Source organism: Phoca vitulina, unplaced genomic scaffold (genome assembly GCF_004348235.1).
Source record: "Phoca vitulina isolate PV1807 unplaced genomic scaffold, GSC_HSeal_1.0 scaffold58, whole genome shotgun sequence".
Classification (NCBI taxonomy): domain Eukaryota; kingdom Metazoa; phylum Chordata; class Mammalia; order Carnivora; family Phocidae; genus Phoca; species Phoca vitulina.
In genome coordinates this window covers 8471773-8489735 of record NW_022589761.1, presented here as the reverse complement: position 1 = coordinate 8489735, position 17963 = coordinate 8471773, and the positions used below count along the sequence as shown (strand labels likewise).

At 55.0% G+C, this 17963-nt stretch overlaps 1 protein-coding gene across 1 annotated transcript in view; it reads right to left on the bottom strand.

Moving 5' to 3' along the window:
- Positions 1 to 17963, bottom strand: part of RYR1 (ryanodine receptor 1) — a 108300-nt gene that overhangs the window by 28070 nt on the left and 62267 nt on the right. The window contains exons 68-89 of the mRNA XM_032390159.1: positions 17769 to 17856; positions 17597 to 17689; positions 16824 to 16838; positions 15449 to 15619; positions 13872 to 13931; positions 13325 to 13462; positions 12699 to 12811; positions 12422 to 12518; positions 12060 to 12166; positions 10817 to 10868; positions 10620 to 10688; positions 9235 to 9334; positions 8875 to 8954; positions 8706 to 8782; positions 8115 to 8188; positions 7469 to 7486; positions 6297 to 6377; positions 4300 to 4388; positions 4078 to 4206; positions 3888 to 3992; positions 1707 to 1788; positions 330 to 517 (exon numbers count right to left, since the gene is read on the bottom strand). Of these exons, the coding sequence (XP_032246050.1) occupies positions 330 to 517; positions 1707 to 1788; positions 3888 to 3992; positions 4078 to 4206; positions 4300 to 4388; positions 6297 to 6377; positions 7469 to 7486; positions 8115 to 8188; positions 8706 to 8782; positions 8875 to 8954; positions 9235 to 9334; positions 10620 to 10688; positions 10817 to 10868; positions 12060 to 12166; positions 12422 to 12518; positions 12699 to 12811; positions 13325 to 13462; positions 13872 to 13931; positions 15449 to 15619; positions 16824 to 16838; positions 17597 to 17689; positions 17769 to 17856 (2026 nt within the window). The remainder of the gene's footprint in view (positions 1 to 329; positions 518 to 1706; positions 1789 to 3887; positions 3993 to 4077; positions 4207 to 4299; positions 4389 to 6296; positions 6378 to 7468; positions 7487 to 8114; positions 8189 to 8705; positions 8783 to 8874; positions 8955 to 9234; positions 9335 to 10619; positions 10689 to 10816; positions 10869 to 12059; positions 12167 to 12421; positions 12519 to 12698; positions 12812 to 13324; positions 13463 to 13871; positions 13932 to 15448; positions 15620 to 16823; positions 16839 to 17596; positions 17690 to 17768; positions 17857 to 17963) is intronic.

Sequence of the window (17963 nt, the reverse complement as noted above, 5' to 3'; positions counted from 1 at the left end):
ACTGCCTCCCCATTAGACTATAAGCCCCATGAAGGCAGGGCTGTGTCTGTCTCAGTCATTGCTGTGTCCATGGTAGCAGCAGAGGGCCCAGCACAGAGGAGAAAGCCAGCAAATGTTTATCAACTGAATAACTGTTATTGGTAATGATGACAATACTATGTCTAGGAATAATGATAACAGAAACAAAGGTTCTCATCTGTGTTCCTGCATTGTGCCTTCAAAACAACCCCAAAGACTGTGTCATCCCCATTTTACAGGTAAAGAAGCTGAGGCTCACAGAGAGGTCTCTTGCCACTTGGCATCCCACCCACCTGCCTTCTAGCACCCACCTTCTGGAAGTCCTTCTTGGAGATGAGGCCACGGGGATCGGTGACATAGTCCTGGAAGGCCTCTGAGCCCACAATGTCCTTGAGTTTCAGGAACATGTCGAAGAACTTGAGGATCATCTCCACGTTGGATGAGGATTCCACGAGCATGTCCACCATCTGCCGGGCAATCATGCCGTTCACCACATTCCCTGTGGGCAGGGGGACCAGTCAATGTGGCCCAGGGGAGCCTGCTTTCTGGAGCCCCACCAGGGTGGCCTGCTTCTCCAGCTCGGGAGCCACCAGGATCCACTATGCTTCCCTGGCCACTTCCCTGGCCAGCTCCCACACCTCCCCCCAGAGGGCACGGCTCATTTCCTGACCTGCATCAGCATCATATGTGAACCTGGCTGGTGCACCTCGCTGACAGCTGGGGTGAGGGGGTCACCAATAAAGATACCAATGCCAGAAGCTACCAGCAGGTCCCAGATGCCATGCCCAGTGCTGGACTGGCGCGCTCTCCCCCTTCCAGGGGAGGGGTGTTACCACCCGTTTGTACGGATGAAGAGGCTGGGACTCAGAGAAAGTCACATGCTCAGGGTTACATAGCCTGCAAGGGGGTGAGGATGATTTCAAGCCAGAGCTGCAGGACCTCAGAGCTCACACACCTAAGCCTTCCACTAGTCCTGAGGCCAAGCAGGTCCAGAGAGGAGCAAGGTAGGGCCAAAGTTGAGACAAGAGGGAGAAGTGGAGATGGTGGTAAAGTGGGATCCCACCCCTGTCTAGAGCAAACTGGCTCCAGCTTCTCCTTGTACCTTTCCATTTTATTTATTTATTTAGATTTTATTTTTTAAGTTATTTATTTCTTTATTTGCGGGGGGAGAGGGAGAGAGAGAATCTCCAGCAGACTCCCCACTGCGTGTGGGGCCCGACGCCAGGCTCGATCCCACGACCCTGAGATCATGACCTGGGCCAAAATCAAGAGCCGGACACTTCACTGACTGAGCCATCCAGGCGCCCCAAATTGCCTTATTAATTAGCAATAAATTGTGGTTGTTTCAAGTCACTAAGTTTTGAGGACATTCATTAGGCAGCAAAAGCTAACTGACACATTTAACAAAGAAATACATAAATATGAGGTACGTAAACTTTAAAAAGCGTCGGGGCCACCCACTTTATTAAGATTTCTCTGGGGAGTCAATGAACGAAGGTATGTAGAGGCAGGGCCTGGCCTATAATAAATGCTTGATATGTGTTTGCGGAGCTCGTTACTGTGACTCCTTCACCAGCCCATTTGACCCTGACACGATGTCAGATGTAGTTGAAGGTTAGGGTCTCCTGGGTCTCAGAGGGCCGTTCCCTGCTTGTCAGTACCCCGGCCCCCACCTGTTGGGTGTTTACCTTCTAGCAGCGACAGCAACATCACCACCATGTCCTTCTGCAGGTCCAGGAGCTCCTTCAGCAGCTCGATCTGGCTGGAGTCCTGGAGACCCCGAACCCCAGTTATGTGATGACTGGTCTCTGTAGAGACGCGCCCCCCACCTCCAGCTGCTTCCGCCCCTCCTGACCCACCCTGCAGGGCCTAAGACCCCTTCTTCCTCCCCTCTTACCTCCGAGGGGACCCGAGTCCAGACATGTTCCTCGGAAGCAGGGGAAGGGGCAGAGAGACAAGATTGTGGGGGTGGGGTTGGCACTCTGGGGGAAGCAGGCTTAACGGGTGATATGTGGGGGCAAGAGTCGGCGGACAAGGGGGACTGGGAGGGCAGAAGCTTGGGGCTTATGGTGGGTGCTTGACATATGTTTGTTGAATGAATGTGCGATGGAAAAAGCAAGGCGCTGGGTTCAGGAGAAAAGCTGGAGGACTCAGCCACGTGCCTTTCGGTAAACAATTTGGGGAGAATGTGGGGGCACACAGCCTCCCCTGTCACAGTGCCTCATGTAGGGCCTACAGAAGCTTCCTATATGGTCAGGGTTCTGTCTCATGGTCCCTATTTGTATGAGGTTGAGCTACATAAAACTGCCAATATGCGAGCATTTTTGACCCACTGAGTGGTCATCTCCTCTGGTTTACATAATACAACGGAGGAGGGGGAAGGATACCAGATAAATGGTATGTAAGGCTCTTCTACCCCAGTGCTTCTTCTTGAGTTGCTGATTCTAATTCTAACACAGTACCAAAGTTCGGCATTCTGACTCTAAGATCCCAAAATACCAGAATCTCAAGATCCTAATCTGGATGGGTGCCTGTTGTGTGTATCTGCAGGTGATGTATGAGCCAGCACCCTGCTTCGGGTGACAATTGCACTCTCAGATCAAGCGGGGCTAACCCCACTTTCCTGGTTTCAGGGGTGGGTGTGTGAACAGATCTGGCCAATCAGAGCTCTGGCCACGATGATTGGTTCAGGGATGAGCATGTGACTCAATAGTCCAATCAGAGAGAATTGCAAGTCGGGGCTTCCATAAAAAAGGGGTCCTCTGCTCTCTGGAGCAGTTAGTGGGGGTGCATAGAACCCTGGGGCACCACTTTTCCAGCCAGTGTGAGAGCCTGCTTGAGAATGAAGCCAGAGAGAAGAAAGACATTTCTGCTGACATCACTCTAGGCCCTGGATCTCTGATGTGAACTGATAAATTCTTTTTCCCGCCTTAAGCTACCACTTTGCATTGGATTTCCAGCCCATGCAACCTAGCCTTAGTCCTTGGCTAATGAATTAACACCGCAGGATTCGGAACTCTACACTAAAACATCAATATTCTCTAGACTTTTAAGATCACACCAAAACACAACTTCGGCTGCACCGACACTGAGGAATTGCATTCCAGGTTCAACTCCTTTCAAAAAGTCAGATGACACCCGACAGGATTTCTGCCAGCCCCTGTGGCACCTTTGGGTAACTAGAGATCAAGTCTTCCCTTCCTCCAGACGCTTCCTGCTGGGAAATTAGAATACAGCAAATAGAATAGTGCCATCTGCTGGAAAGCTGTGGCATTTATGACGTTCAGGATGTGGATGGTGCAGCTTTGAATACGTTTACCAGACAGAAGCAGAGCAAAGGGACAAGGTGTTCACGAGACACTGACCAGGCTGCAAAGGGGCGGGGGGTGGTAGGGAAAGGGGAGCACAGGATTCTAGAAATGGGAGAAGGACTCGACAGGGACCTTACATCATGGATGCCCGAGATGGGCGTCATCTGCCGCAGGCCGAATAAAGAAACAGAGCACTCCTTCAGCCCCAGCCCCTGACCTGGAAAGCTGGCCCCTTTCTATCCCTAGGGGTGTCACAATCTGTGAGGACCTCTTCGGAGAGAAAAGAACACCAACCAATCATAGAGGAACTCTGGACTGGAGGGGGCGGGGCCTACACATTAGACCAATGGAAGTGGGGGTGGGAAACCAGCCCATTGGTGCTGGCAGAGGAGGAGGCGGGGTCATGCAGAGAGCCAATCCAGAAGGACGATGGATTTGGCCACTCCGAGGGAACTGGTCTGGAACACGCCGGGAGGACTTGGGTGCGAAACTGACTTGGAAATGGGCCACGTGGGGGATGCCCGGAAACAGCCGGATGAAGGACAGAGGGGCCCGAACCTGAGCGAGCTTCATCATCATGTGGGCAAACACGTGCAGGAATCCCACCACGGCGTCCCAGAGGCGGCTGTGCGCCAGGCTCTGCTGGTTCCCGGTGCAAGGACCCTGGGGGGCAGAGGGCTGCAGTGAGCGCCGGCACGGCGCCGGGTGGGGGGGGGTGCCTCTCCCCACGCCCGTGGGCGGGCCCTACCTGGATGTACTCGGTGAGGCTGTTGAACACCTGTTTAGCCACCGACATGGCCTTGGAAAAGTTCCTCTTGCCCTGCTCCTCAATGACATCCTTGCCGGAGTAGTACCAGTAGAAGTCGCTGATGGACTCCTGGGGGGCCGACGGGGTGTGAAGGGCTGCTGGGCCAACCAGGTCCCTGCAATCCCCGAGCCCGGTCACACCTGGACGGCCTCCCGTCCTCACCTGCAGCCGCAGGAGGTAGTCCACCGTGCAGATGATGATGTTAATAGTGGTTGTGTTCCCTGTTTGTGTCCGTAGGTAGTTTTGGAAATCTAGGGAGATGAAAAGTCATACTTTTATCGAGAGTCTACCGTGTGCAATAGTGTTTATTGAGTGCCTGTTGTAAGCTAAAGGCATACAATCGTCATTGTTAGTTTATTTAGGCTTTATCGAGTACCTACTGTATGTCAGAGGAAGGTGAAGATCATTTATTCATTTATGTAGTAACCATTTATCGAGGGCCTACCACATGCCAGATATGGTGGAGGGTCAGTCATTTATTCATTCATTTCCCCCCCAAAATGTTTCTTGAGCACTTCAGTGTAGCAGGGGGAAATGGAGAATTCAGTCTTCCATTTATTTCCAAAAATTTTTATTGAATGCCTACTATGTGATGGGGGAGATGGAGGACTGGTTATTTATTCATTCATTTATCCAACAAATATTTATTGAACACCTGCCCAAAGCCAGAAGAGATAAGCATCTGCGATTTCTTGTGTTCATTTCTTCAATATATATTTATTGAGTAATGTGAGATAAAGATTGGTCACTTATTCTTTGGTACTACAAGTTCATTGAGCATTTACTATGCCTAAATGGGAACATACACAGCTCCCCTCTCCTGTAAAGAGCTCTGTCAACTGAGAACACGGCCACAGATGTTTATAAGAGACAAACCTTTTGTCTATTTTGAATGGTACCAAATACTCAAGACATGCAAAGCATCGGAGATTTGAAAGCTATTTCAAATATTTATTTGATTGGGCTGGTTAATGAACCCACGAATTTATGTCGAGCTCTGGATTGCAAATTTGGTAGGAGAGAATTCCACCCGTTAATTAGAATTAGAACATTCGCGTTTCCAAGAAATCAGAGATCCAGGGAATAAAATTCATTTAAAACCCCAAAGACTGATGACACCTTAGTTACAATTAAAGAGAGAAAATCCTAGTCCCGTGGCACGGCAGTATTTCATAAACCTTGAAGAAGAACCGGCTGTGGACATAAGAGCTTTTGAGAATGCAAAGCAATGGATCACGCTTTATCCACTGTTGAACAGAGGAGTGAAGATTAAAGAAATTTACAAGTGAGTTCCCCATAATAAACACCAGCCAAATGGGGTGCAGATTCTGTGGAGGTTAGGTTTATGATTACTCCCGTTCTTGTGATGAAGGTTAGTTTCTGGGCAGTCTGTGGTTTCACAATCACCTGCTATGTGTTATAACCACAACCTTGAGATCGTGCATACTTAGTATAGGAAACGGCCTTGGGTAGAATGTTTGTCGTACAGAATTCTGACTGTCCCTTTAATGTTATGAGCTACCTGTGCCACACGGGGTTATATGTTCTCATTAGTGACGTGTTTCCTTAGCTTGCTGTGTCATCCTTGATCTGCTCCAACTGCCTGCACCAGAATGAAAGTTGGGGAAACTCTTGTTTAAGTTGGGAAAGAATCTGTAAGGCCTTCCTCCTGGCAAACTAGTTTATAAGCAAAATTAAGAAGTGATTCTAATAAATTCATTTGAAAACGCCATGCGATCCTCCCCGCCCCCCCCCCCCCCGCCGAACCAAAGTATGGAAATCTTCCACATTTAGGTAACTTTGGCCAGCTGCTGCAAAACGCCTGTGGGAAAAAAATGGCATGTGGCTAGGTGTTCATCCCGTGCTCACACTGATTTGGGGGCAAACTGGTTTTGGGGAATTTGGACTGGCCAGAGGAGGTGCAAGTGAAGCGAAGTGGCTAGATTGCAGAACTTCGAGGGGGATTTAGGAAGGTGGGTGGACAGGGCGTGATAATGGCTGAAAAGGAAGGAGGAAGGACAATCGGGTCAAGGATGGGTGGTGAGGCCACCGCCAATAAGGGGTGAGGGGCCGGGAGATGAACTCAGGCAACCCTTGCAGACTGATCCCAAACCTTGGCCTCCTTCCCACCCACCCTTCCACCCGCCCCTCCTCCTCACCATTGTTGTGCCCCTCACAGAGCAATTGTAGGAATCGGAACAGGTCTTGGGTGAATTCATCATCTGCCATGACCTTCTCTCCTGGGGGGGAAGAGGGGGACAGGGCCCAGAAGGGGTCAGACGCGCCAGGACAGAGCACACGCATGCACACGGACCTTGCACACTGCACACGCATGCACAAAGCAAGGGTGCGCAGGGAGGGGCAGCCACCACTTCAAAGAGGCTGTGAGGGCCAGGGGCATCCATGACACCAGGGAGACCCGGCTTCAGAGTCATCAGCAGATGAAGACCCCAGGGGCCCTGAGTCATGAAGCTGGGGCCTCAAGCGTCTTTCTAAACATCACTGTCCCTCTGACGTCACCACTTGTATGACGTCCAGGAATGCCTGCCAACCCGACAGAGGTTCAGGCAGCTGGTATCTCCCTTGGCCCCCATCCAGGGCCTCGGGTGGGCAGGGTTAATGGATTATGGGGATTGAAGTCACTTTCACGCCAAGGCTAGGAGCAGGAGGGGATCGGGCAGGGAGTGGGATGGAAAGCCAGCCAATTGGCTCAGATGCCTTGAAAGCAGCCAATCCAGGAGATGCAGGGGGGGAGGCGTGTAAACATGGGCCAATCCGGATGGGCATCTGAAAGAAGCCAATCACCGCGGGCTCGGGGAGGGAGGAGAGAGAGGGGGGAGGCTAGACAGGAATGAGCCAACCAGAGCAGGCGCAGGAGGCACGCACACCAATCAGAGTGGATGCCGGGGGCAACCAATCCGGTTGGCGGATGGGAACCGCACACTTGACCAATCTGGGGTCGCGGGCGCGGAGAGCAGGGTAGGTGGGAGTGGGGATTACCCCACCCCGGGACTGCGAATCTGGGTCTGGAAGTCTGAGAACTAGCTGGAAAGGGATCTTTGCCATCTTCTCTAGCTTCTGGTTTACACGGGGGGAAACGGGCTTACAGAAGGTCAGAGACGTGTTCACAGTCTCCGGTTGTTGTTAGTGGCTAATCTGGGACCCAAGTCTTGGTCTCCGGCTCAAGACTTTCTGCGGGCATGGCGCGTCACTGAAGGGTTCCTCCCTCCCTGGATGTCCCAGATCCTCAGCCCCCAGGTGGAGGGGGCGGTTGGGGGTTAGAAGGGAGGGGTGCGGTAGCACAGCAAGGGGAACGGGCTGGGGGAATTACCGTTCTGGCGGTTGATGACTGGGGCAGCCAACAGGATGGGAGGAGGAAGCAGGAGAAAAGAGGGAAAAAGAGAGACAGAAAGGAGACAGAGATAGACACGGAAAAACAGTGACACAGTCAGGGACGAAGACATCAACACGGAGAGAGGAACGACCACAGAGGATCAGAGCGATAAGGAGACAGAGTAGGAAATGGGGGTAAAAGCGGAGGGAGAGAAAGAAGAGGGAAGGTAAGGAGAAATGGACAGGGGAGGGGTGGAGAGGCAGGAGGCAAGGATCGGGGCAGAAAAGTTAGACACGTCACAACACGGCAAAGAGGAGACTCAATTAACCCGGATTAGGGACATTAATGAGAACAGCAACCAGGGTGGGAGACTTGGGGCATGTAGAGGGTCGGGTCCGTGTGGTGATTGGGGGGGGAAGAACACAGGATGGAAGGGCAGCCAGGGGTGGGGACCCTGAGGAGGGAGACCCTGGAGGAATATGGGGGCAGGATTGGGGACCACCGCACAGGGGCAGGGGAACTTGGGGATGGTCGTAGGGTGGGGGGTGTCTTGGCAGAAGGGAGCTCTGGGCAATGTGGGCGAGGGGGCGATCCCGAAGGAAGAGGATGTCCCAGGAGAAGGAAGCCCAAGAGAGGGCCTCACCGGTTCCATCCTCGTTCACCATGCCCAGCCCCTCTGCCTTGTTCTGTCTCTCGAAGGCGTTGAGATCCAGGACGCTGGGAGAAAGAAAGGAAAGATAGGGAAGATGGGCTAAGGCCTCTGCTCTGCTCTTCTAAAGCCCAGCAGCCCCGCTCCCCCATTTTGGGCAGAGAACCACAGTAAACCCTGCAAAAGCTGAAATCAAGAAGAAGCGGAAACAGAATTGGGAGAAGCCACGTGGCAGCCTCTCTCAATCGAGGCGGGGCTGGGATGACAGGTGCACAAGCTGGAATCAGGAGGAAACAGAAACCCTCAGTTAGCAAAAGCTTCAGAGGGGGAGGGAAAGTCAGCTGACAGAAGAGAACAAAGGCGGACAGTAGTAGTCACACGAATGGGGGTCATCAGAGAGAGCCCCAATTCCCTGCTGCCTGAGTGCCCCTTGAATTCGCTACAACCTTCTGGTTCCAGCTGTCCATTCGTAAAGCCTCTTACTGTTATAATCGCCTCCCCGGTATTTGAGCTCCGTTGAGTGGGTCTCTTCCCCTGGAGGTAGTACCAAGTGGGCTTAACGGCGAGATGCCCGCTAGACCCTACCTGCACGTTTGCATCAGCGCCTGGATACTCTGGAAGAAGCCCACTTCCTTCTTGTCCTTTAGATAATCCAGCATTTTCTACAGAGGGGGCGGGAGGGGCCAGGAAAGTGGGAGTCACACGAGAGCCCCCCACCCCTCTTAGCCCTCCTCCGAGTCCTTTCTCCTGTTACCTGCTGCACATCAGCATTGCCTCCATTTAGGATGGAGATGCCCAGCTTCAGGGTGGAGGACACCATGGCGCCCGTCTCTCCTGGAGAGATGGCAAAAGATGGCGCGCTCAGTTTGGGAGCCGTGTCCTCCACCCACCAGAAAACGGCCACCCCAGGGTAGGTGGGAGAAGGGGGTGGCGTCGCGTGCCAGAAGGAAGGAAGAGCGAGAAATTGCAAGGCGAGTGGGACGTGCAAGGGCTGGCGTGTGTGGCACAGGCGCGCAGGGTGGGAGAGTGTGCCACGGGGTCCCCAGGAAATGGTGGGCCGGGGGGAGTGGGGACGGGCTGCGTGTGCTCAGGAGGGGTGCCTGCGGGAGGGCACCTTTGCAGGCACTGATCATCTGGAGCACCATCTCCGCTGCTCCCCGGTTGTGCAGCCGCGCCTGCTGGTACAGCAGCCTCTGCTTTTCCATCTCCTTCTCCTGCAGCAGAGCCGGGCCCGGGGGGCCCAGTGAGTCCGCGCTCAGCAGCCCAGCCTTTTCCCCTCACAGCCTCATCCCTCAGCCCTACCCTCCCTGCTCCAACCGCATCCCCCAGCTCATCCCTTTAATTGTGAGCTCCCTCTATCCCCTGGCACCGAAGTCCACCATTTGTCTCTTGTGCTCAGGGCGGGGCCAGACATGGAGCAATCTTAACCCGGGCCCATGAACCTCCAAGGGTCGAAAGATAAAATCTAGGAGGTCGGGGCGCCTGGGTGGCTCAGTCGGTTAAGCATCTGCCTTTGACTCAGGTCATAATCCTGGGGTCCTGGGATCGAGCCCCACGTCAGGCTCCTTGCTCAGTGAGGAATCTGCTTCTCCCTCTCCCTCTGCCCCTCCCCGCACTCGTGCTCTCTCTCTCTCTCAAAAATAAATAAGTCTTTAAAAAAACAAAAACAGGACACCTGGGTGGCTTAGTCGTTAAGCATCTGCCTTCGGCTCAGGTCATGATCCCAGGGTCCTGGGATCGAGTCCCACATCGGGCTCCCTGCTTGGCGGGAAGCCTGCTTCTCCCTCTCCCACTCCCCCTGCTTGTGTTCCTGCTCTCGCTATCTCTCTCTCTGTCAAATAAATAAAATCTTTAAAAAAAATAAAAAAAATAAAAAAACAAAAACATGATTCTAAGAGAGGCTTACCAGATGCCAAAAGGGACCCAGGCACAAAAAAGGTTAAGAAACTCGGGGAAATGCTTGCTGACTGCCTTAATGATGAATGGATGGGTTAACTGCCTGTTTACCAGCTCTTTCTCACTGCCTGGCCTTTGCATATGCTGTTCCCCCTACCCGGAACACCTTTCTCCTTTTCTTCATCTGGCACACTTTTAGCCTCCTGCTTGGACATCCCCTCCTCTGAGAAGCCCTCCGTGACACCTTTCCCCCCAGACTGGGTCAGGTCCCTTGCTTGGGCTTCCACAGCCCCCTGAACCCCACCCCCCCCCCCCTAAGCTTCTCTGGATTCTCCGGCCCTGACCCGTCTGCCTGTGCCTCCCCCATCCTGCCTTGCCCACTTTGCCTGAGCCTCCCTCATCACTACCGTGAATACTCTTTGCCATTGCTGTCTGGTTAATGTATCATCTCCCCAGGAGACTGACAGTCATGGTTGTGGTCCCCAACATCACCCAGCACAGTAGCCCAGAGCACTACTCTGTGAATACAGTCTGAATGAACAGGGAATGACTGAAGCCAGGGTCCCTTAGCCCTTTCCTTGGGGACCTCCTGACCCCACCTACCTCAAAGGAAACCTCCACTTCCTCCTCTTCAGCTTCACCATTCTCCCCTCCCTCCTCCAGGTGGCAGCTCTGGGGACGGGGCATCAGTTAGGGATGACAGTGAACAGAGATCCCCTAGCTCACCCCCAGCCCTCCCAGTGGACAGGCGTTGCAGCGGGGGTGAAGGGAACCTGCCCTGGATGGGGGCAGGGCCTCACCTTTGCCATGATATCAGCATACGCCATGTACAGGTAATCCTCGTCCAGTTTGCTGAGGAAGTAAGAGGGGGAGATGGTCAGGGCCCAGTGGAGACAAGCTCCATCCTATAACCGCTTCCAGTTTCCCTTTGGAGAGCCGCCCCTCCCCATGCTCGGGCTGTGTGGTTCAGGGGGGTCCACCGTCCACTGCCAGAGGGGGCGTGTGATCGAGGCTGAGTTCAATCGCCTTGGCCACAGTAATAGGGACAAGATGGTCCTGTGCTTCATGCGGGTCCACTGGAATTCATTCCGGGAGTTTTGCTGGAGCGGTTGTAGAGGTGCTCCCTTTCCACCGGGGGTTGCAGAAATAGTGTGTTCGACGCCTGGGGCCATCCTGCTGTTGGCTCATTTGACGACTATGACCACCCACCCACTTGGGTCTCCTCAATAAGAAGAAGAAGAATAGGAGAAGGAGAAGGAGAAGAACGGAAGTAGCGGCCAACACCTATTGAGTGTTTACTCTCGGTCAGTCCCTGTTCTAAGTGCTTTCTATATGTCTTAACAAATTAATCCTCACAATAATCCTATTACTGTAAAACAGGATTAGATAGGCAGATCTATTACTAGCCTCATTTTACAGATAAGTTAGCTGAAGCGCAAAGATCCTTCTTAGCCAAGTCACACAGCTTGTGCTGTGATTCAAGTCTGCAGTCTAACTCCAGAGTCCTGGCTCTGTGAAGGATGGGAAACAGGGCACTCGGAGTCCCAGTCTCCCCTGTGGCTGCGGGTGGTCTGATGTCAGAATTCTGGCCAATAGGATCTGTGCAGAAGCCCGCCAAGGAGAGCACCCCTTTTTGGATAAAAAGATCTTGATCTTGCTTGGGGTTGGGGGGGAGTCTTTCTCCTTCCTTCTGCCCGGTATGTGGTCCTGTCTGGAAGTTAAGCAATCCATCCTATTGGAAATTTGTTATAATATGCTGATTTTCTTCTCGTAATTTACCGTCTTTGTGTGAGCAAGACACTTTCATCCAGCAAAGCTTCAACTGATATTGCCTATAATGTGAGCTCTTCAGAAGAGATGGCTTGCGAAGTGCTCAGCCCACAAAAAGGGACACAGTGGCCCTGCCTGTCCGGGGAAAGCGATACTGAAGGATAAGCTGGGGGGCTCCCCTAGGACACAGAGGGCCCGTCTTGAGGAACAGGGAGGTTGCTGCGGGGCCGGGAGGAAGCAGATCCCTTCCGAGGACATAGGAAGGGTCCTCACCTCTTTTCAGTCAGGGCGGTGCGGCTGAAGTGCAGGACCAGCTGATGCAGGGGGTCTGGCTTCTTCTCCTCCACCTCCTCCTCCTCCTCCTCCTGCTCCCCAGCTTTCTGGGGGGAGGGGTGGGGCTTGGGAAAAGGGTTTCTAGAGTCCCCTCCTGTCTCCCCCCACCATAACCCTACTGGGCTAGATTATTTTTTCTGTCCCACACATTGCACCCCCTTCCTTGCCTCTGCCCAAGCCGGGGCCGCCTTTCCCGTACCCCTCAATGTGAAGGGCGACCCCTGGAAGTGTGCAGCCAGCAAGCTAGGCCCCCAGCCCTATCCAGCCCCGCCTTCTCCACTCCCAGGCAGGCGCCAGCTCACTGAAAGGTCGTCGATCATGCGGTCTTCAAAACTGTGGTCTTCAGTCAGGATCCACGCGGCCTTGTAGCTCTCCAGGAACATGTTACACGCCCGGTGCCTGCAGGGGAAAGGCGTGCAGCGTCCCTGAGACCGTCGGCCACCCCACGCCTCCTCTCTCCTCCCGCACATCTACCTTCCCCAACCAGACCCCACCGTGGTGGCACCCCGTCCTGCCGCCTCCTCAGCCACCCTCGCTCCACCGCCCCTCAAGCCTCCCTCTTCCCTGGGGGTGTCTCACGTGGGCAGGTTGTACAGGGGGGTCATGCGGAAACAGGCAACGACCGCCCTCCGGCGCTGCTTGGACAAGAGCTTGTGCCACACGGCCTTCTTGGATTTGTAAGGGTGCTCGATCTGGGGGGCGGCAATCGGTCACGTCCCCAAGTTCTGCCCCTGACCTGATCCCCACTCCCAGCCCGGGGCGAAACTGCCCATCTCCTTCCAGGCCCAAATTCAGGCCTGACTCGCGGGGCCGGAGGAACATTCTGGCTGCACCAACAGAGTCAAGGTTCGGCCTTGGGCTTTTCTTCCAGACCACGCTCTTTCCTGGGCCCTGCCCACAGGTCCCGCCAAGCCCCACCCACGGCCCCGCCCAGAGGCAAGGCGTCTTGAGTCCAGGCCCCACTCTAGACCCCAAATTCTGACCCTGGCCCCGCCCCTAGGCTCAAGATTTAAGCACCAGGTCCTGCCCCAGATCCAAGTTTCCATTCTAAGCGTCACGTTAAACTCCAGGCTTCACCCAGGCCCCGCCCAGAGACCCAAGGTTCCTCCTCAGACCCCGCCCCCAGATCCAAGGCCCGCCCCTTGCCCCGCCCAGGGATCCACGCTTCGGCCACTCCCCGGTGAGACCCCTCCAGCCCCAGCCACCTGCTCCAGGTGGTAGAGCACCGCTGACACTTCCTGGACTCTGCGCACGATTTTCTCGGGGTCGTCGGCGTCCTCCTCGCGGCCCGGGAGGCCCCGGTACAGGGCCATCTGCCAGCGCAAAGAAGGGGAGCCTTCGACCTGAGGGGAGGAAGGACAGGCGGCCGGCGTGAGGGCCCCTCCCCAGCCGGGCCGCTCCGCGCGCGCGAGGTGCACTTCTCTGGCTGCCCCCGCCCCCCTTTCGGTGCTGTGCCGACTCACTGGGTGAGTACAAGTTAAGGTCTATTTTTTGTTTGTTTGTTTGACACAGTGAGAGAGGGAACACAAGCAGGGGGAGTGGGAGAGGGAGAAGAAGCAGGCTTCCCGCAGAGCAGGGAGCCCGATGCGGGGCTCGATCCCAGGACCCCGGGACCACGACCTGAGCCGAAGGCAGACGCCCAACGACTGAGCCACCCAGGCTTCAATGCCTGGTACAGAGTAAGTGTACTTGGCTATCAACAGTTGCTATTATCTTAACATGCCCCTTTCGCTTGCAGATTGAGGAAGGTACCTTTCCCTGAAGGTGAAGGTTGTTTTGCAGATATTCCCGGACCTCCTCGTCTGTGTCTTTCTGGGGAGACATGGCCAGGCTGGGTCACTCACCGTCCTCCTTAACCCACATCCCTTTCCCTTCCAGGCCCATCGCCCCAGCAGCTGGTGGGGGCGGGGGGTGGATTCTGGGAGAAACTGAAAGGTCCAAAGGTCAGGAATGGTCAGAAGGGAGTCCTAGAGGCCACAGACGCACCTTGAAGAGACAGTAAGGATTAGAGGGGCCTTGGGGTGTGAGAGTAGGTAGGGAGTGATGAGAGAATGTTCTCGAAGGTCAAATAAGGCCACCAGTGGATGACTGGGGGGTCACAGGAGGGTTAGAGTGGGGCTGGGAGTTGGGCAGGGAGTTTTTGAAGATCAGAGGAGGTGAGAGGGTTATAAGGGAAACGGCAAGATCAGCAGAGGTCATGAGGGATCAGGCAGATCAAGTCACGGATGGGATTTCTGTAGAGGCCAAAGGAGGGGAGAGTAGAGGGGATTCCTTAGATCCCCAGGAGAGAGGGACCCTCAAAGACCAAGTTGAGGGGTCGGGGGGCTCTGGATGGCTCTTTGGGTTCTTGGCAAGACTCAACAGGTCCTAGGAGGAGCTTGAAGTCCTGAAGGAAGGAGTCTTTAGAGTTCTAGGAAAGGGGCTATTTGTGATACCAGGGGGAGTCAGTGGTCTTCAAGGTCCCAGAGGGGTTAATAGGTTGTCAGGGAGCTTAGCAGGGTCCTGGGGAGATTCTTACAATCCCTATGGTTGACAAGAATGGGGGTTGTTATCCCATACAGAGTAAGTGGGATCCTCGGAGGCCTCCTTGGAGTCTGAGGGCTTAAGATGGTTCGGGGAGGGTGGTGGGATCAACTGATCTCAGGAATCCTGATGCATCAGAGGCTTGGGTGTGGTTCTGGGGAAGGGGCCATTAGGATCCTGGGGGGCTACTTAGGATCACAGAGTGCTCATTGGAACCCAAGTCTTTGGGGGCTCTGTTGGGTGTCAACAGAGTCCAGAGGGTGAGGCCACCAGGGCCCCGAGGGAAAGAGGTGATGAGCTGGAGAGCTCAGTGGGGACCCAGAAGGGGACCCAGTTCAGGGGAGAGCCAGTGGGACCATGGGGGACTCAGTGGGTCCCAAGGAGTTTTGGGAGGTCCTCAGAGGAGTCTCAGGGGGGCTCATGGTGTCTTGGTGGGGCCCTCAGTGTCCTAATAAGTTAGGCATGGTCCTGGGGGGGGGAGCGGTGTTCAGTAGGGTCCTTGAAGGCTCAATATGGTCCTTGGGCCCCAGGGGTCTTAATGATATTCCTGAGTATCAGTGGGGTTCCAGTTAGGGTCCTTAGGTCCCAGGGTTCTGGAAATATCCTGAGAGGGGTCTGCAGCATCCTGGGGGAAGGCTCGGGACATCCTAGGGCACCCCGGGAGTCCTCAGGGTCCTGGAGAAAGATTCATTAGGGTCCTAAGAGAGGGGTCTCAGTGGGATCTGGGGGTTCAGGAGGGTCCCAGGGGCTTGGTGGGGTGCAGGGTCGGGCACTGGCAGGTTCCCATCATGGGGCGGTGCAGGCACCAGGGCATAGCGATTCTTGGCATGCGTGATGAGTTCCTGGTCTGTGGGTGCACACATGTTCAGGCCGATGGGCAGCATCTTCTTGAGTGTGGCCACAATCAGGGATGTCTGCACAGAGTACCGGTCCCCTCGGCGCTTCTTCTTGGTGCGTTCCTGGTCCGAGCCACCTGACTGTGGGGACAGGGGGCTCAGCACCAGCCCAACTCCCAGCCCGGCCTCAGGCCCTGGCCCCGGCCTCTGCCACTGTCTACCTTCCAGCCCACGGCCTGGGTGCCAGGTGTCCCCTCCCCCATCTCAGGGCCTGCATCAGTTTCCACCCCAGACCTTGCTGATCTTTCACCTCAGGCCCCCAGCCCTCACCCTAGATCCTGCTAGACCCAAGCCTCTATCTAGCCCAAATTCCCAACCTCTATCCCAGACCCTTCCAGATTTCCCCAAATTCCAGGCCTTTCTCAACCTCTGGCAGTCTCTTCCAGAATCCCCTAATGACTTCAGTACCACACCTCCCCGCCCCACAACACGCATAACCCGACACTTTATATCCCTAGAGTGAGTTCCCAAGAATGAAAGAAAGACGCAGAACCATAAAGAGTCTCAGGAGACAAAAGAAGTTGGAAGAAATAGAGAGACACTGAGAGAAGGAGACAGACAAGGAGACGGAGAGGCAGAAGATGGAAGAGAGATCCAGAATGATCTGGAAGCAGAAACACGGGGCACGGAGTCCCACAGCCGTGTTCTGGAGCCTTGGGTGCAAAGCCGGGGCCAAGGCCACCCCAGTCATGCCAAAGAGAAGCCCCAGTGACAAGCTTCTGGCCACATCTACCCCGGCTCGCAGTATGGAGCATGGCCCACGTATGTGCCAAGACTGCTGAGGCCACACATGCAGCTTCCCACCGGGTCCTCGCAGAGCCCTGGGGCCAGGGGCCACTGGGCAGATGCCGGTCAAGGCTCAAAAAATAAGACACTTGACTAAGGCCGCACAACCAACTGCCAAGAGTCAGGATCCGAATCCAAGTCTATCTGGTTCCAGAAACCAAGCCTTAAACCCTTCCATGCACGTGCCTGGCCACCCCATTCCGATTCCCCATGACCTCAGACCATAATGCTTTGAGAAAAGCTCAGAGGTGTGTTTTGGTTTTTTTTTAAACAAAAGTTTTTTTAAAAAAAGTTAAATTGCCAAAAGCTGAGCGTTGGGAAGGGAATGGATGGGGGCGGGGATGGAGGGAGAGAAAAAGGCTGGGGGCTGGGAGCCAAGGATGAGGGGTGGGGAACGGGGGCAGGGGTTTTCTGGAGGGGATGCAGAAGCTGGGGCGAGGCGGGGAGAAAAGGGTATTAAGCCAAGAGCCATGCAGAAGGTTCCAGACATGGGGCTGACCTGTACATCTCCCGCCTGCTTCATCAGGTTGCAGACAGAGACAAGAAGGGTTACCCTGGTCCCTCAGAGAACCCCAGGCCCAACTCCAAGTGCGCCCTACCCCAGCTCCCCTGACCCAGCCCGACACGCATCCCCGAGCTGGGCATTTCCAGACCCTGACTTAGGGCGGGTGGGCTTGTTCTTTAGGACCCTGAAGAGAGCAGTTCTGAGGAGTATAAGGGGAGAGGAGCAGGAGGATATGGGATAATGGGGATATGAGGAAAGACATGGGAGAGGTGGACATCAGGGTGGAGGGAGATGGAGAGGGGAAAGGTGGGAGAAGAGGGAAATGAGGAGGAGAGAGTGGGGAGGAGGGAGATGGGGAGGAAGGAGATGGGGAGGAGAGGGAGGAGAGATGGGGAAGAGGGGGAAGAAGGAGATGGGGGAGAGGAAGGAGATGGGGAGGAAGGAGGAGAGACATAGGAGGAGGGTGATGGGGAGGAGGGACATGGGGAGGAAGGAGGAGGGAGATGGGAGAAGGGTGATGGGGAGGGAGGAGAAGGCATATGGGGAGGAGGAAGGAGTTGGAGGAAGAAGAGGGAAATGGGGGGAAGGAAAAAGAGGAGGAGGGAGATGGGGATAAGGGAAAAGAGAGGTGGGGAGGCAGGATGTGGTGACAGCTGTAGGGAATGTGACCAGGACAGGGCAGGCTGGCTGGGTGAAGGGGTCAGGCAGGAAGGCCTGGAGGGTGCTCCCACCCTCCCTGCTAAGTCCTCTCAGAGCAGAGCACTCACCTTGGCCATTTTGCTCTTGTTGTCAGCAGTCAGAAATGACATGTTGTTGATCTCATTCTGGACCACAAAGTTCTGCTCCTCACGCTTAAAGTGCTGGTGGGGGAGGCAGTGTCGGGATCAGTGGCGGTGGCGAGGGTCCCGGCAAGGAGGGGCAGAGTGGGCGGGAACTCACGTGGGACTTGGACCAGTAGATGAAGATCTCGCCCACCATCCTGAACAGCTCCTCGGCGCTGGGATTGGGCTCCGTCAGCCAGTGCGCCCTGGGTGGGCAGGAAGGGGGCCAGTGAGGGATGGGGGCGGGACCCCCAGGAGAGGATGACTCACAGAGAGCTCTCAAGGGGAGGGGACCATCCAATGGGAGGGGTGG